Source organism: Brassica napus, chromosome C6, assembly GCF_020379485.1.
Source record: "Brassica napus cultivar Da-Ae chromosome C6, Da-Ae, whole genome shotgun sequence".
Lineage (NCBI taxonomy): Eukaryota > Viridiplantae > Streptophyta > Magnoliopsida > Brassicales > Brassicaceae > Brassica > Brassica napus.
The window spans coordinates 24,975,833-24,991,535 of NC_063449.1; the positions used below are offsets into that span (position 1 = coordinate 24,975,833).

Below are 15,703 nucleotides of genomic sequence, written 5' to 3' on the forward strand. Positions count from 1 at the left end.
TAAATCATAAACCCTAAACCCTTGAGTGTGTTTAGTGTTTAGTGATTTTGATTTAGAGTTTAAGATTTATTCTAGAATTTAGAGTTTACCCAAGGGTTTAGAGTTTAGGATTTAGGGTTTAGGGATTAGGATTTAGGGTTTAATGTCTTGCTGACGACGTTAAAAATATTTTTTTTTGTAATTACTACTATTTTTTATTTATTTCTTTTTACCTTTTAATTTTATAAAGATAATATAATTTGACAATATTTTATTTCTTTTTTAAAAGATGTCGAATATAAAATAACACAATCCTATTGGTTGGTAAACCTAGAGGTTCACCCTAGGAGGTGAACCCAAGAATAAGTCAAACTATATTTATGTATATGTATGTAGTACTAAATGGTGATCAAGCTGCGTGTTGTTTTAACACTGTCTCTCTCGCAGTGATGGAAGGTACGTAATAGTGGTACTGGTATGGTGAAGGTTTTAGAGCACAAGGTTGTTGGGGGTTTTAACATAAATTTTCAAAATTTAAAATAATTAAAATATAAATAAAAATAGGAAGAGTGTCAGAAAAAGTCCTAACTCTTATGTTTTAAGAACCTAAGATAAAAGTTTACTTTTACATATATAGTAGGAATTTAAATTCTCTCTCTAGAACTTTCTCTACCTTCTCTCTAGAGACAGCTTAAGTAAACTTTGCGTTCGGTGGTCGGCGGCAACTTTCGTCGTCATCCATCATCGATCCCTTTTATTTTTTGTTTGTCTAGATGTGTTATATTCGATCTACTGATCGACTTCTCCTTCCGCATAAGTTGGATTTTCATCTTCGCATGGCGAGTGTTCATCTTTTGTTGTGCTTTCGATTCAAACAGAGCTGAGTTTCTATCAATTTATTTCTCTGTTTTAAATCGATTAATAAAGTTTTGTTTTTTGTAAAAACGGATTAAACTTTCATCATCTCTTTCGTGAGTTTATCCTAAATCCTGACTTGTCGATGTTTGATTTTCTTCTTTTGAGGTTAAAGTTCAGAGTCTCTTCTGAAAGAAATCAGTCTTGGCCTGATTATCTACTGATAATCTCGGTTCATGGGTCAAGCTTTCTAATTGGAAGTGATGATGAAGGTGATGTACTAATTTAAGTTGAGTCAAAGGGGGCTTAGCTAAGTTTGGCGTTCTAATGTGAGCGCTCCAACAAAAGTTCACTTTGGATCTACTTGAGTAGTACCAGTGATTAATAACCAAGGAAGAAAGATTCTCGATCTATCGGCAGCGGTGTAAAGTGGAAGAGGTTTGTTCAATTGGTATCAAAGTTTGGAGCATCGCAGTTTCTTTCGTGAAGCATAGATCGATGTTTCGGTGAATAGAAGATGGAGATAGAAGATGCAGTTGAATATCCTGGGGGAGCAAGTTCCCCGACGGCCAAGATTGCCGGTTCAGCATAGGTTCGGGAGAAGACACGTGCTACGGTGGAGACTATAGCAGCAACACGTGGATGCGTGACTCTTCATTAACCGCTTATTTCTATTGAGCTTAATGTAATATTTTTCTTCTATTGTAATATCTCGACCCAATTGTATCTTTGCCCAATGGGCTTTAAATGAATGAAAGTCGATAAAAAAAAACTCTTATGTTTTAAGAACCTTATAAAAAATCCAGACATGTCATTTTTATACTGACTCAATTTTTTTAAAACAAAAAAAATTAATTGCAATAAAATATTAACAATTTAGGTTTTAGATACTTAATAAGGTTCTAATGGTTGTGAATGCTCTTAGGATTTTTGTAGAAACTGTCCCTGTTTTATACGGTATCAGAAACTCTGGATCTTAATTTATTGATCTGGTTGGATGTATGATAGTATTCTAGTTTCTGTTACATGTTTGAAATACATATTGAATGTTTCTAGCTTAATGACACGTAATAACAAAGTTTTTTTTTTTTGAACACGATAACAAAGTATCTATCATCCGTTGATCCATTCACAATGTAGATCACATCAAATTTTAAACATCAGTATATTTTATCTGAAAGTGTTACAAAAAAAAAAAAAAAGTATATTTGATCTGAAAAATGGAAACGTGTCATGTGCCTAATAATGATGACCATCACTTGCGTCTCCCTTTTATCTTTCTCCTCCTTCGCAATCATTAAAGTACAATTATAATCTTAAATCTTTTATTTAAAATCCGAAAAGACAGATAAAGTAACGGGCGGAGGTAGACAAAAGAGAACGAAAAACAGAACATAGATTCGTTTCTTCGTCTTCCTTTGTAATTCTAGAATCTAAAAAGAGAAACTTTTTTAAATCTAAACAGAGAAGAAGGTAGAATGGCAAGACCCAACAACAAACACACTACCATTAACTACAGCCACATCCTCCAAAAGGATCCATCTTCTTCCTCCCCTGCTTCTTATTCCTCGGTTGCTCGTTCCAATGGCCGCATGCTCGTCCTCACCAAACCTTCCCCCAAGCCCCTCAAATCTTCCGTCACTACGCCTCCTCCGAAGACTCCGGATCAACCCATCTCTGATCCAGATCCGAATCAGATCTCTCTCCGTCCCTTAGGTCACACCGGACCTGGTTCCTCGCTTTCGTTTCCTGCTCGGACCTCGGAACCGGATAAAACCGTAGCTGCTCCGGCTCCGTTGTCCGTTTCCCCGAAGCCTGACCGGTTTGTCCCTCCGCATCTTAGGCCAGGGTTTGTTCGGAAAGTCGAGAAACCTGGACTCGCTTCTTCTTCGATTCCGGGATTGCCTCACCAGGAACAGCAACAGCCGTGGCAGGGGTATTCCGAGTATGGACACACCGGGCGACCCAAATCGGGCGGGTATATTCGATCCGATCCAGAATACTTGGGTCGACCAAGGTCTAGCGGGAACCGACCCGGCACCTCTGGATGATGATAGTATGTTTTATCATTCTCTGGCTGGCTCTCTGCTCTCGCTTTAGTTTACTTATGATCGTAACCTTAGGGTTCTTAGGTTTACCTCAACGCAACTATCTTTAAGATTGTCTTAGATTCGAAACGTGATTCTTCTGATGGTTTTGTCTTTTTGCCTTATCAAGATTGTGTCTTTGGACCTCTTGATTCGAACCCACAATGTGTCTGAACATGAGGACTCTAGTGTTCACTTCGTTTGACCAAAGAGAAGTTGTTCAATATAAATCTTACTTGTTTGTCCTTGACGGTTTTATTCCTTTCTTGGATTTGTGTGATTGCCTCTAAAAAGGTTATAGATATCTTGGAATCCATCTCTCTTTTCTACCCATTTGTTTTCTCATGTCTGTTCTGTTTTTTTTTTTTTTTTGAAAAGCTGTTACTAGAATTTTGATAATGTATTTATGCAGATGAGCTTGATGAGTTGATGTTTAGTTACTCGATGATGGAGATCGAAACTACCTCTATTTCCGTGTTAACATTCCACTCTCAAGGAGGATTTTAAACAGTGACTTTTAGTTTCTCAGCTCTTTTGATCATTTATCAAAGACCACCCAAGATTCAGTAGATTTGTAGAAGATGTTGTTTAGGAGAGTGATACTATCATAGACAAGGCCTGACACCATAACACTTATGTTACTTTTCTCACTTACAACACTTGTATTTCAAAACTTTGTTTATGTACCTATAATTCTATCTAGCACATGTTGTTTATTCTAAATTTCTGTTTCACGAATTGTCTCTAAATATGCACTAAAAACAGGAGGAAGACCAGAGAAATCTGAGGAAAATGAATTCTAGTTTTCAATCTTTCTATTTCTAACAGCTTAACATGCATTTTTAGGATTGGCAATTTCTTTCTTAGCAAAAAGTAAAACTACTCAGGCTAGCTGGTTTGGATTCTTCTTAGTTAGAATAGACTTTGGTTGAAAAAAGAAGGAAGAAAAACTATTAAGAGCATCTCCAAACTATTTTTATAATATAAATTTTTATTTTAAAGGAAAATATAAAGAAATGTTATTTTTTACCTCTATATTTAAAGGTGAAAATAGTACATCTCTATCGTAAAAGTTTTCTATTTTAGAGAAAAAATATAAAGATGAAAATAGAAGTGGTTTAGAGATGGTCTAATATATAACAACATTGAATTTAAACCCAAAAAATAGTAAACATATAATCGACATCATCTTATATGAAAAAAACTGCATCATGTTTCATTTGAATATTAATGACATAATATTTTTGTTTTGAGCAAAAAATATCTAATCATGTTGTAAAATGCTACTTTTACCTCTAATAATCCAATCACCGTAAGGGACCGATTAGTAATGTTTTTACTTGTAGTTCATTCTATCCACGTTGATAAAATTCTATTTTCACCGGAGAAAAAAATCCAATCACCGACGCCCCCTCAGAACTCACTATCCATCACCACGAAAAGATGCAAGGAGTCATTAATTTACCGTTTTGCCCCACCGTCTCCATTAATGCACCCTGTGCTTTTTTAAGATTGCTCTTCAAAGCAAAACATCTCTCTCAGATCAATCTAACAGAGATCTCTCCTTCTCAGATCAGCAATGGGATCTCTACCACCGTCACACCTCGACTTCTCCTCCGCCAATCACGGCAACGAACATCACCACCACCAAGAAATCTCCAAAGACAACCTCCTCGCCCTCTTCAAATCCCAACAAGATCTCCTAAACCACTTCTTCAAACACCTCGACCTCCCCCAAACCCTAGACTTCTCCCGCATCCTCCTCTCCACCTCCGGCACCGTCTTCTTCACCGGCGTCGGCAAATCCGCCTTCGTCGCCAACAAAATCTCCCAGACCCTCATCTCCCTCAGCTTCCGCTCCTCTTTCCTCTCCCCTCTCGACGCGCTTCACGGCGACATCGGCGCTCTCTCCTCCCGCGACGTTCTCGTCCTCTTCAGCAAATCCGGCTCCACCGAGGAGCTGCTCCGTCTCGTCCCCTGCGCTAAGGCTAGGGGAGCCTTCTTGGTGTCTCTTACCTCCGTTCCTGGGAATCCGCTCGCTGGAGTTTGCGATATGAATGTGCATTTGCCGTTACAGAGGGAGTTGTGTCCGTTTAATCTCGCTCCTGTGACGTCTACGGCGATCCAGATGGTGTTTGGGGATACGATTGCGGTTGCGCTCATGGCGGCTAGGAATCTAACGAAGGAGGAGTATGGAGCTAATCATCCTGCCGGTAGGATCGGCAAGAGCTTGATTTTCAAGGTTTGATCTCGAGATTGCTCACATGATTAGCTTAAGAATAGGCCTGGGCGGTTTGTAACTTAACCGGAATCGAATCCAATCCGATCTAAACCGGGTTTTAAAATTAAATACTCAGAAATAAATACCCTAAATTAAACCTATTAATTTTAAATATAGTTTATGATAATTTAGATATTTTATAAATATTTCGAAATTTTAGTAATTAACCAATTACAGAACTTTGAACTACTTAAGAACCTATAGAGTTGGGTGTGAATCTATTATTGGCCATTTCTTGCAGGTAAAGGATGTTATGAAGAAGAAAGAAGAGCTTCCGGTTTGTAAAGAAGGAGACTTGATAATGGATCAGTTAGTTGAGCTAACCAGCAAAGGATGTGGGTGTTTGCTTGTGGTTGACGAACATCATCGCTTGATCGGTACATTCACAGATGGAGATCTTCGCAGGACTCTTAAAGCAAGTGGAGAAGCAATCTTCAAACTCAGCGTTGGAGAAATGTGCAACAGGTTAGAGACTGCGTTAGACCGTATAAACGTTGACGTATGTTGAGATCTTACGTTGCGCATATTGTTTTAAAACAGGAATCCGAGGACGATTGGACCGGAGACAATGGCTGTTGAAGCCATGAAGAAGATGGAGTCACCGCCATCGCCCGTACAGTTTCTACCGGTGGTCAATGAAGAGAATACCTTGATTGGAATTGTAACATTGCATGGTTTGGTTTCAGCTGGTCTCTGAATACGAAGCTGCCTCTTATGTCCAGAGTTTTATACACATAAGTTCATTCTTTTTACGTTGGTGTATTGTTTGCTGATATTCACAGCTAGTGAATGATTTTATTGTGCCTATTAGTACACTCCCATGTAATGTACTCTCTTAAACGTTTACGTAAAATTTCTTATATTATTGTCCTCTCATCTCTTTAAGCTCTCCTTTGTACTCATCCTGTGGTTGCAGGTTATACAAAAATGGCTGAAGAAACAAAGACATCTAGTTGTTTCCTGCACCATGTGTAGTAAAAAAAAATTTAAAATATTTTTTAACAGATAAATATAAATTATATTTTAAAATAAAATTTTATTAATATTATAATTTTTTTTTTCGTATCAATATTTTAATATAAATTTGATCTAATTAAATATAAAAATTATATTTAAGAATATGCATGTATATATTTGAAATTATAATCTTAGATAGATTTTTCAATCTATTTATTTTAATTAAATATATCAAATAAATTTGTAAAAGTTGCAAATTACCAAAAATTAAAATTAAACAATATTTATAAAATTTGTAGATATATAAGAAAATAATGATTTACAATTAAATTTTTATAATTTTCTAAAAAAATTGTATTCATTTTTGAAAATTTTAGTAATAAAATCGTATAATTTAAAAATATATAATTATATTATATTTCAAAATTATAATGCCATATTTGAATATATTTATTTTAATAATGATTTATGAGTTATTCCCATATTCTAAAAATATAAATTGACATTAAATGTAATATATGAGTTATTACCATATTTTAAAAAGTTTACCAAAAATATAAATGAACATTAAATGCAATTGTCCATGTCATATTAAGATATAAGACATGTCATCAATTTTAATAATCATATCATATTTGTTTTGTGAAATTGATTGTATAAATGACATGTGGCAAAATCCCTTCGCAAATATAGTCTAGGGGATGCAGTCACTGTTTATGGCTTAACTTGCGTACCAATACATTCCTAGCTAATGACAACCACTGTATACACCATTTGCTTAGTGTTACTGTTTGATATTTGTTTCTATCACATCTTCTTTTGTTCAATGGTGACGATGAACACTAAAAACCAAAATTTCTTCATAATTGCTTTCCATCAACTCTCCACCCTCATTTGTTACAATGAATAATACCAAAAACCGATTCTAAGAAATCCAAAAACTAAACTTATACAGATATGCAAAAGAATCAGATCCTATTGCATTTAACAATCAGTGGAGAAATATGAATAAAGAATAACTTGAGCTGCTAGTAAGATAAAATCCAGAGATGTAGAGTTAACAAAGATACAAGTAATAAATAATACAAATATTTTAGAATTCTATGCCGTTGTTAACGAAGATGTATATTATGTATCAGTTCGTGAAGTATTACAGGAGGTGGTACATGCGTGTGTCATGAAGATGGGTATGGTTGGAGTTTGTGTTGTGTGATGTGTATGGGCTTGTTAAGCTTAGAGAAGAAGCAATATATTAATTGAGAGATTTACATTAAAAGTTGCTTAAGTTGCTTCCGGAAGAACTTGGAGAGCAAATTCTGGTTATGTATACATGGAAGACGTGCATCTATGAAGAGAGTTGTCTCTGCTAAAAGAAAAAAACGAGAGATCATTGTTTGGTGCTTGTGTGATCAAGCCTTTGGTGTTGCTGCTCTGCGCTAGGTGCTGAAGTAGTTGTTGAAGTACTTCCGAGTGTTGGAAGATTGAAGCCTAGACTCAGGGAGAGTTTTGCTCGGGATCAGGGTGATTCTGATAAACAAAAGTCTAGACTCTAGGGTGAGTTTTAGCTTAGAATTGGGGTAATCCTAAAGGATTCTTGTAATAGAAAAGATTGGTGTAAGACTTTCTTGTTCTAGTGAATTCAAAAAGAGAAAAACTTGTGTCTTGTTTATTTCTGCATTTTACTCTGACCTCACTGCACTAACAATTGGTATCAGAGCGGGTCACCTAAGTTACTGGTGTGATCTTGAAGGGTGAGGACTGTGGGAACCAAAATTCGCACTGTCGATTTCGGTTTAAATATGGAAAGTAGGAGAACCCTAATTTCCCAGAGGTCCCGGATATCTGCTAATACCACACGCCAAGCAATCAGAACACGAAACGAGAACAGTAATAAAATAAGAAATCAAAAAAAGAGAGCAAGATAGTTCTTATTCTGAATCTGCGTTTGAGCGTTCACAACAAGGTAAGTGCCTGGGCTACGAGAGCTGTCGGCGAGATTCCTAGTTTTAAAACCCTAAGACGGCAAAACCTAATTGAGTCGCAGCTCGAATAACAAAAACGGAAAATTGCCTAAAATCGCTCTAAGTGCTAAGTTTGCTTTGAAAAAGTCCTCCTCCATGCCTCTCGCCTAGGACACCTTATATACTGGCTCCAAGATCGGTTTACGCTTTTCCCCTTCTGCCCTTAAGCCGCCATAGCATAAAAATGGAGTTATTCCATTTTTTCCGATCTTCGTAATTATCTTCAAAATTTCGTATTTATCCGCGGAAACTTGACATTTATCTTTCCTTGCGAACCAAGCGTAAACCGTCATGCGGCTTACGGGCTATTGGTTAAGAAATTGTAAGTTGGGCCTCGAGTCATGTCTTAGGTCCCTTTGGGCCGTCTTCCGACTCGAAGCGTTTATTACAGCTTCTTTCGATAAATAATGACTTTCCGCGGTTTTTACGGTAAAGTTTGATCGATAACTTAGAGTGGCGGGGAATCGTGAAATGGGTTCGCTACAGTCTTCGGGAGATAGCATCGAAGGGTAGACGAGAACGCATGGACTAATGTCGTATCGACGTTCTGGCTCGAGCTCGGTTGCTATGCAACGACCAAACGGAACACGTGTTCGGGTTGCTGCGTAGCGACCCTTTTCGAGCTCTTGTCCGATGACTCGCGTTTCCTCCGCAAAACTTTTCGTAAAACAAAATCTATTTCGAAGAAGTATTTATCGAAGAAGGTTTTTACGTTTTTCTTCTTCGGGGATTTGGACGTTAACTTTGTCGTAACCGTTTTCGACCCCAACAGTTAGCCCCCCAGCTCGTTGGGAGCGTGGATTTCTAGCGAGATCCCAATGCGCGGTACGGCGAGTTCGGACGAGATTGGTATATTTGGGTGAAGTTCGTGTCCAAAAATCCGCAAGTAAATAGTAATTTCTCATGCCTATAAGAAGGGAGGTAATTTCTTCACAATCTTCACACTTACTCATTCTCATAGAGAGGTTTTCTTGAAAAGTTCTTTCTCTTTCTCTCTATCATTTCCTTCTTGATTAAAAAGAAAAACAAGAGATGTCGAGTAAGAAGAGGAGTTCGAAAAAAGGGTCCTTGCCCGCGAACGTTTCTGAAGAGGTTCGAGTGCCGAAGATGGAATTCGTTCCTCATTCGGTAGACCCAGCCAAGAACGAGGCATGGTGGGTGGCGTGTTACGGTTCGATCACGCCTCCCAAAGAAAAATCGTTCCCAGTCATGAACCATCGCCCGGTGGAGGCAGGTGCACCGAGTAGGAGTACTCGAGGTCATGCGGTCGTTCTACCATATTTCGGACGCGGTGGAATTCAGGGTTCCTTGTCAAGGAGAATGCGCTTGTAGTCCCCCAGAGAGCTACTTTACTTGTTACGAGGCATTCGTAGTGCGCTACCGTTTGTGGTTCCCGATCCCCAAGATTATCGTCCGTGTGTTGGGTCGTTTCGGGGTGGCGATAAGCCAACTGAATCCTCATAGGAATTCTGGTCCTGAGCTACGAGCATGGTCTCTCTCTCACCGTCGATCACTTCGAAACGATTCTTCGATTACAGATCATCAGGGACACAGACACATACAGGCTGGTTCCTCGGAACTTCATGTCAGTGGTAAAGGGGTTTACTTCTAACTTCAACTCGTGGAGGAAGTTTTTCTTCTTCGTTCGTGTAGACGCAACATCCGTTGAGGAGAGTTGTATCCCACTGTTTCGGAGGTTGCCGAACGATCGTCCCTTTATCAACCCTCTTGCTCCGTTTCTTGAGGACATTATTGCGATGAGGGATCTGCTCAGGAATGGTTCTTTTTTTTCTGGACTTCCTTTACGCCGAAGAGAGTTCGAAAGGCGCTGAGGTTTGTGCATCCTAGTCCTGCTTTGGGCGGAGAAACAAGGAGTGATTCTGAATCTGAAGACCAAAGTCCCAACGCCGCTCCCACGATTGTGATGGGGCTGAACTCTTCGAAGGGGAAAGACATTGATCTCGGTGACCTGGAGTTTTCGGTGGATGATTGCATGCTTCCAGGATGGGATCCGAACCTTGCTTTCGGCGATGGAAGCGGTACGAGCGAGGTCCCTATTCCGGACTTTGATGATTTCTTCGCTGGTCTTCCGTCGGGCTTTGATGCTCCTCCGGCCACGAGCGAGTCGGAGAGGCCAAAAGTCGTCGCGGAAGGATCTCGTATCATTAACGGGGTATGAACTTTAAGAATTTTGACGATCGTTATTATCATTTTTTGCTTATAACGTGTCAATCGGTTTTATAGGGTCTGAACTTGCTTGGATCGGCCATTGAGGCGAGCCATAGAGAGGCCATGATCTATCACTTTAAAGCGGAGAAGGCGGAAAAGGATCTTGCTCGCATGCGAGATGAGATGTTGGCGCGAGACGCTCAACTCGCTTGTGATCATGCCAGGGATGTTCGTAGGGCGGAACGGAAGGGCAAGAGGGAAATTGTCGAGGTGATGAAGACTCGCGCTTCTCAATTCCAGGTTGAGTACGGGAATCTTAAGGGCGCTTTCAACTCGCTGGGCAACTTCCGTGAGTGTCGCGGCTCCGTCGGGAGCCTTTGGAAGACGCAGGCGGATGACTACGTTTTCGAGAGGGAGATGGAGTTAATGAAGGGTGGCATGAAGGATCATGCTCACGCTGAGGCGATCATTCCTCCGATCGATGGGAAGATTCAGGGATTCAGGGATCCCATCCCAGTTTTTCCTGATACCGTAGAAATCGCGACTGATTTTGCCGGTGACGATGAGGAAGTGAACTTTCCCGCGGATGCATTCAGAGCTTCCTTGTCCGGGAATTTTAACTTTGATATGTGAGCGTTTTGACGGGAAGGAGTTTTTTTTTCCTTTATCTAGTATTTAGCGGCCGAGTGTGACCTTTGTTCATATATGTCTGGCCGAGTGTGGCCTTCGAACTTTGTATGAGCCTATTTTGGCCATTTTTGTCGAGACTGGCCGTTGGTGGCTTTGAACCCCTACCGCTATGCGGTTTATCTAATGGATGTTTGTTTGAGTTACTTTGTCTAGAGTGGGTTTGAAGTAAACATGAGTTGTCGTCTCATATTTGTCTTCGTTGAGGCGTTCAATCTGTTAGTTTGTTCGAGACGTGAGTTTTCGTAAAAATTATTTATGATCTTTCGGGAACGTTGAGATATGAACGAAGAGACATGTTTTAGGATCTCGTATCGTTTAGATATCATGGCTTTGAGATGTCTGAGACCAATGCAATGGGCTTAGGGAAAGACCTAGGTTTACTCTCGGTTTTAAGGTTTGTGCGGTGACTAGCCGGCTATCGGTTTTCCTGTTGCGATTTCTACCTGATTCATACCGATTTAAAGTCCACGATAGGTTCTTGGCTTATACGACTTGTATGGTACGAATCGAGCATCTTTCCAGAGACAATTTTTAAGCCAACTGGAAGTGCTAGACCAAAATTTCGGATTTTTTTGTAGCGCGCTTTCGTCCTTGTGTTGGACGTTTGAAGATCAAAAGAGTGATCAAGTTGCCTTTGTTTAAGACGGCTGATGTGTTAGTCGGGGCCAATCGACGAACGGAGTGTAAGATTTGTAGTGGTCGCATTTGGACAATTTGTTCGTATCATCTCGATTTTTAACTTGGCGACGTCTCGCAGTTATTTCGAAGACTATACGTATATTTTTGGTGCTGAAGTGAGATTGTTTTGCGATTTTGTCTTAAAAAGGAGCGATGCATATTGATCGTAAATTTTTTTCGAAATCTCTACAGAATTCGATTACAACAACGCATCTTTTCCTATGTGGGAGTATACGAGTATCCGCACTGACTCCCCCCCTCCTTTTTAGAGAGGGGGATAGCTGAACTCGTCTTTCGACGAGCTGCCTACGTACTCCTTTCGAGGATCAAGCCATCTCGTAGTTCTGTTTTATGCCGCAAGTGTTTTCACTCGGCGGTTGTTGTTGTGCTGACCGCCTTAATCGTGATGATCGTGGCTGGGTCAGTGTTCTCTTCCGGATGTTCCGGTTGAGTTGTAGTACCAGCTTCGGATTCATGTTGAGTTTCGACACCCGAAGCGCCTGCGTCAGTAGACGATGTTAAATCGTCTTTTCTTGAAACGTTGTCGGTCGAAGATTTATCCATCTTCGTGCGTTGGCGATTTACTGTTGCAGAGGTCGTCATATGTCCTAACTGGTGTTCCGCGAGGAAGCACAGTCGCGACTGTTTCTGACATCCCCAGATAGCTGCGACTCCGTTTGGGGTCGGGAATTTGACGCCCAGGTGGTACGTCGATGGAACGGCTTGCATAGCGTTGAGCCATGGGGTTCCCATGATTACGTTGTAGATGGCAGAATGATCGACTACCGCGAACTCAACGATTTTTGTGATCTCCTCGGCCATGACTGGTAGCTGAATCGATCCGAGGGTCATCGTTACTTCGCCTGAAAAGCCTATGAGCGGTTTCAGAGTTGGAGTTACTTCTCCTAGTTCGATGCTCATCCGATTGAGAGTGTCATGGAAGATTACATTGGCCGTGCTTCCCGTGTCAATGAGTACTCTTCCTACTTCCAGATCTCGCATGACGAGGTCTATGACGAGCGGATCGCAGTGAGGCTGATCGATCCCGCCGGCTTCCTCCTTCGTGAAGGTGATTGAGCAGTTTTGATCATCTCGGGTAGGAGACCATGTAGGCCAGTTTGCGCTTGACTCCGCCTTCCGCTGGTAAGCCTTGATGGCCGAAACCGTATCGTTGCAGAATTGCGATCCTCCGATGATCATGTTGACTCTACGACGACTGTTATCGTTCCCTTTGTTGTCTGGCCTCCTGCCGCGTTTATCCCCATATTGGTTTCTTTGAGGAGATCTCTCCGTGGGAATATTTCTGTCCGGCTTCGGGGGGGGGGGATCGGTCTCGAGGATGAGATCTTTCACGCTGGTCACTTCCGAGAGTTCTCCGTCTAGTAGCTTCGCGGCCAGCCTTGCTCCCAAGACCTTGCAGTTAGTCGTGGAGTGTCCTCGGGATTGGTGGAACTCGCAGAAGCTTTTTTCATCATATCTTTGATTGCGAGTCCACGTATTACCCGTGGTTCGGCCCTGGTCTGAGCCGATCACGTAATTGTGCGCTCCTTGGAGTTCTTCCCCCTCGTGATGGACATACTTGTCGTTACGAGGGTTCTTCTTCCTTGTTTTCGGGTCTACATCTTTCGAGGATGATCTCGCCGACTTATGTTTTTGCGATAAGATTTTCGTTTCTTCCTCGATCATGATTTAGTCTGTCGCCTTGTGGAGGGCGTCTTGGATTGTTCGCGGTTTTTCGAGGGATATCCATTTTCTGAATTTCGACTTGTACCAGAGCGCCTTTCTGAGCGCATCGATGGCCACTTTGTCGCTTATCCCACTGACCCTAGACATTACCAACTTGAATCGGCTGATGAACTCGCGGAGGGGTTCGTCTTCCCTCTGGGATAGACTCCAGAGAACGACATCGGAAGTTTCTCTATCTATGAACATAGAGTATTGCTTGAGGAATTCCGATGCGAGCTGTCGGAAACTTCCGATAGAGTTTCGCTTAAGGCGCGCGAACCATTCGAGGGCTGCTCCTTTTAGATTCTCGACGAACAGGCGACAGTAGCCGGCGTCTCTTTCGCCGTCCTTAAGCCTCGCTCTTCCCATCGTGATGTGGAAAGCCTGAAGGTGCGCTCTCGGATCGGTCGTACCATCATACTTCGGTTCTTTGATTTTTCCTAGATCGGATACCCTCGTATCCGAGATGCGAGAGGTGAAAGGGGTCTTCCGAACCCCTTCTAGCAGCATGTCGATCTCGGGGGCCGCACTGGTAGCGTGATGGATTTGGGATTTTACGGCTCTTACTTCTGCCGCAGTCTTGGTGATATAGTCGCGAAGATCGCGTATATCCGACGTCTCGTCAGCAGATTTCCGCGCTTGTCGGCGTTTACTGCGAGTGAGCTCGGTTTTCTTTTCAACCAGCTCTTCTTGTACGTTCCAATAGAGGATTTCCTCCTCTTCTGTCATTGGTTTGTCGAACAGAGAGCTTTCCCGAGTGAATCGGCTTCTGGTCCTCCTTGGATGTCTGTCGACGTCCTCATCAGTATTGTTGGAGACATCACTAGGATGCAGGTCGACTTTCTCGAATCCGTTGTCCTCCGAAACCTTCGCCGGAGGCGGAGGGCTTTCGGAGTTTCCCTTTTCAACCGGAGATTTCTCGCTAGGGTTTTGACCCTAAGGTCGTTCCTGCGCGGATCCTGGCCTGTTGAGTGGGGTTGCGAAGTCGAGTCTTTTCCCGCGGACTTTAGTAGTTTCGCGGGGGCGGATTGCTGGAGTCCTTGCCGTCAGTTATCCATGTCGTCAGTTGACATGTCTGCACGTTATCCGTGTCGTCAGTTGATATGTCTGGTTGAGCGTGATGTGGTTGAGAATTAGATTGATCCGTACCCCCCCTCCTTCTAGCGCCAAACTGTGGGAACCGTAATTCGCACTGTCGATTTCCATTTAAATAAGGAAAGTAGGAGAACCCTAATTTCTCAGAGGTCCCAGATATCTGCTAATACCACACGCCAAGCAATCAGAACACGAAACGAGAACCGTAATAAAATAAGAAATTGAAAAAAAAGAGCAAGATAGTTCTTATTCTAAATCTGCGTTTGAGCGTTTACAACAAGGTAAGTGCCTGGGCTACGAGAGCTGTCGGCGAGATTCCTAGTTCTAAAACCCTAAGACGGCAAAAACCTAATTGAGTCGCAGCTCGAATAACAAAAACGAAAAATTGCCTAAAATCGCTTTAATTGCTAAGTTTGCTGTGAAAAAGTCCTCCCCCATGCCTCTCGCCTAGGACTCCTTATATACTGGCTCCAAGGTCGATTTACGCTTTTCCCCTTCTGCCCTTAAGCCACCATAGCATAAAAATGGAGTTATTCCATTTTTTCCGATCTTCGTAATTATCTTCAAAATTTTGTATTTATCCGCGGAAACTTGACATTTATCTTTCCTTGCGAACCAAGCGTAAACCGTCATGCGGCTTACGGGCTATTGGTTAAGAAATCGTAAGTTGGGCCTCGAGTCATGTCTTAGGTCCCTTTGGGCCGTATTCCGACTCGAAGCGTTTATTACGGCTTATTTCGATAAAGAATGAACTTTCCGCGGTTTTTACGGTAAAGTTTGATCGATAACTTAGAGTGGCGGAGAATCGTGAAATGGGTTCGCTACGGTCTTCGGGAGATAGCATCGAAGGGTAGACGAGAACGCATGGACTAATATCGTATCGATGTTTCGGAAGAGCTCGGTCGCTACGTGCGCTCGATCGCTATGCAACGACCGAACTTCGGTTCGAGCTCGGTCGCTACGTAGCGACCGAGCTTTGGCTCGAGCTCGGTTGCTATGCAACGACCGAGCGGAACACGCGTTCGGTTGCTGTGTAGCGATCCTTTTCGAGCTCTTTTCCGATGACTCGCGTTTCCTCCGCAAAACCTTTAGTAAATCAAAATCTATTTCGAAGAAGTATTTGTCGAAGAAGGTTTTTACGTTTTTCTTCTTCGGGGATTTGGACG

The 15,703-nt window shown here is 41.8% G+C and overlaps 2 protein-coding genes across 2 annotated transcripts; both read left to right on the forward strand.

The window, feature by feature from the left end:
* The first annotated feature begins 2,149 nt into the window (after positions 1-2,149).
* LOC106352873 lies at positions 2,150-3,659 on the forward strand. Its single transcript, XM_013792514.3, has 2 exons — positions 2,150-2,890; positions 3,334-3,659. The coding sequence occupies exon 1, from the start codon at positions 2,313-2,315 to the stop codon at positions 2,883-2,885; it is 573 nt and encodes a 190-aa protein (XP_013647968.2). The 5' UTR covers positions 2,150-2,312; the 3' UTR covers positions 2,886-2,890; positions 3,334-3,659.
* Positions 3,660-4,353: 694 nt separating this feature from the next.
* Positions 4,354-6,067, forward strand: LOC106411527 (probable arabinose 5-phosphate isomerase). Its single transcript, XM_013852310.3, has 3 exons — positions 4,354-5,163; positions 5,444-5,667; positions 5,743-6,067. Exons 1-3 carry the CDS (start codon positions 4,501-4,503, stop codon positions 5,897-5,899), a joined length of 1,044 nt encoding a protein of 347 aa, XP_013707764.2. The 5' UTR covers positions 4,354-4,500; the 3' UTR covers positions 5,900-6,067.
* Positions 6,068-15,703: the final 9,636 nt, after the last annotated feature.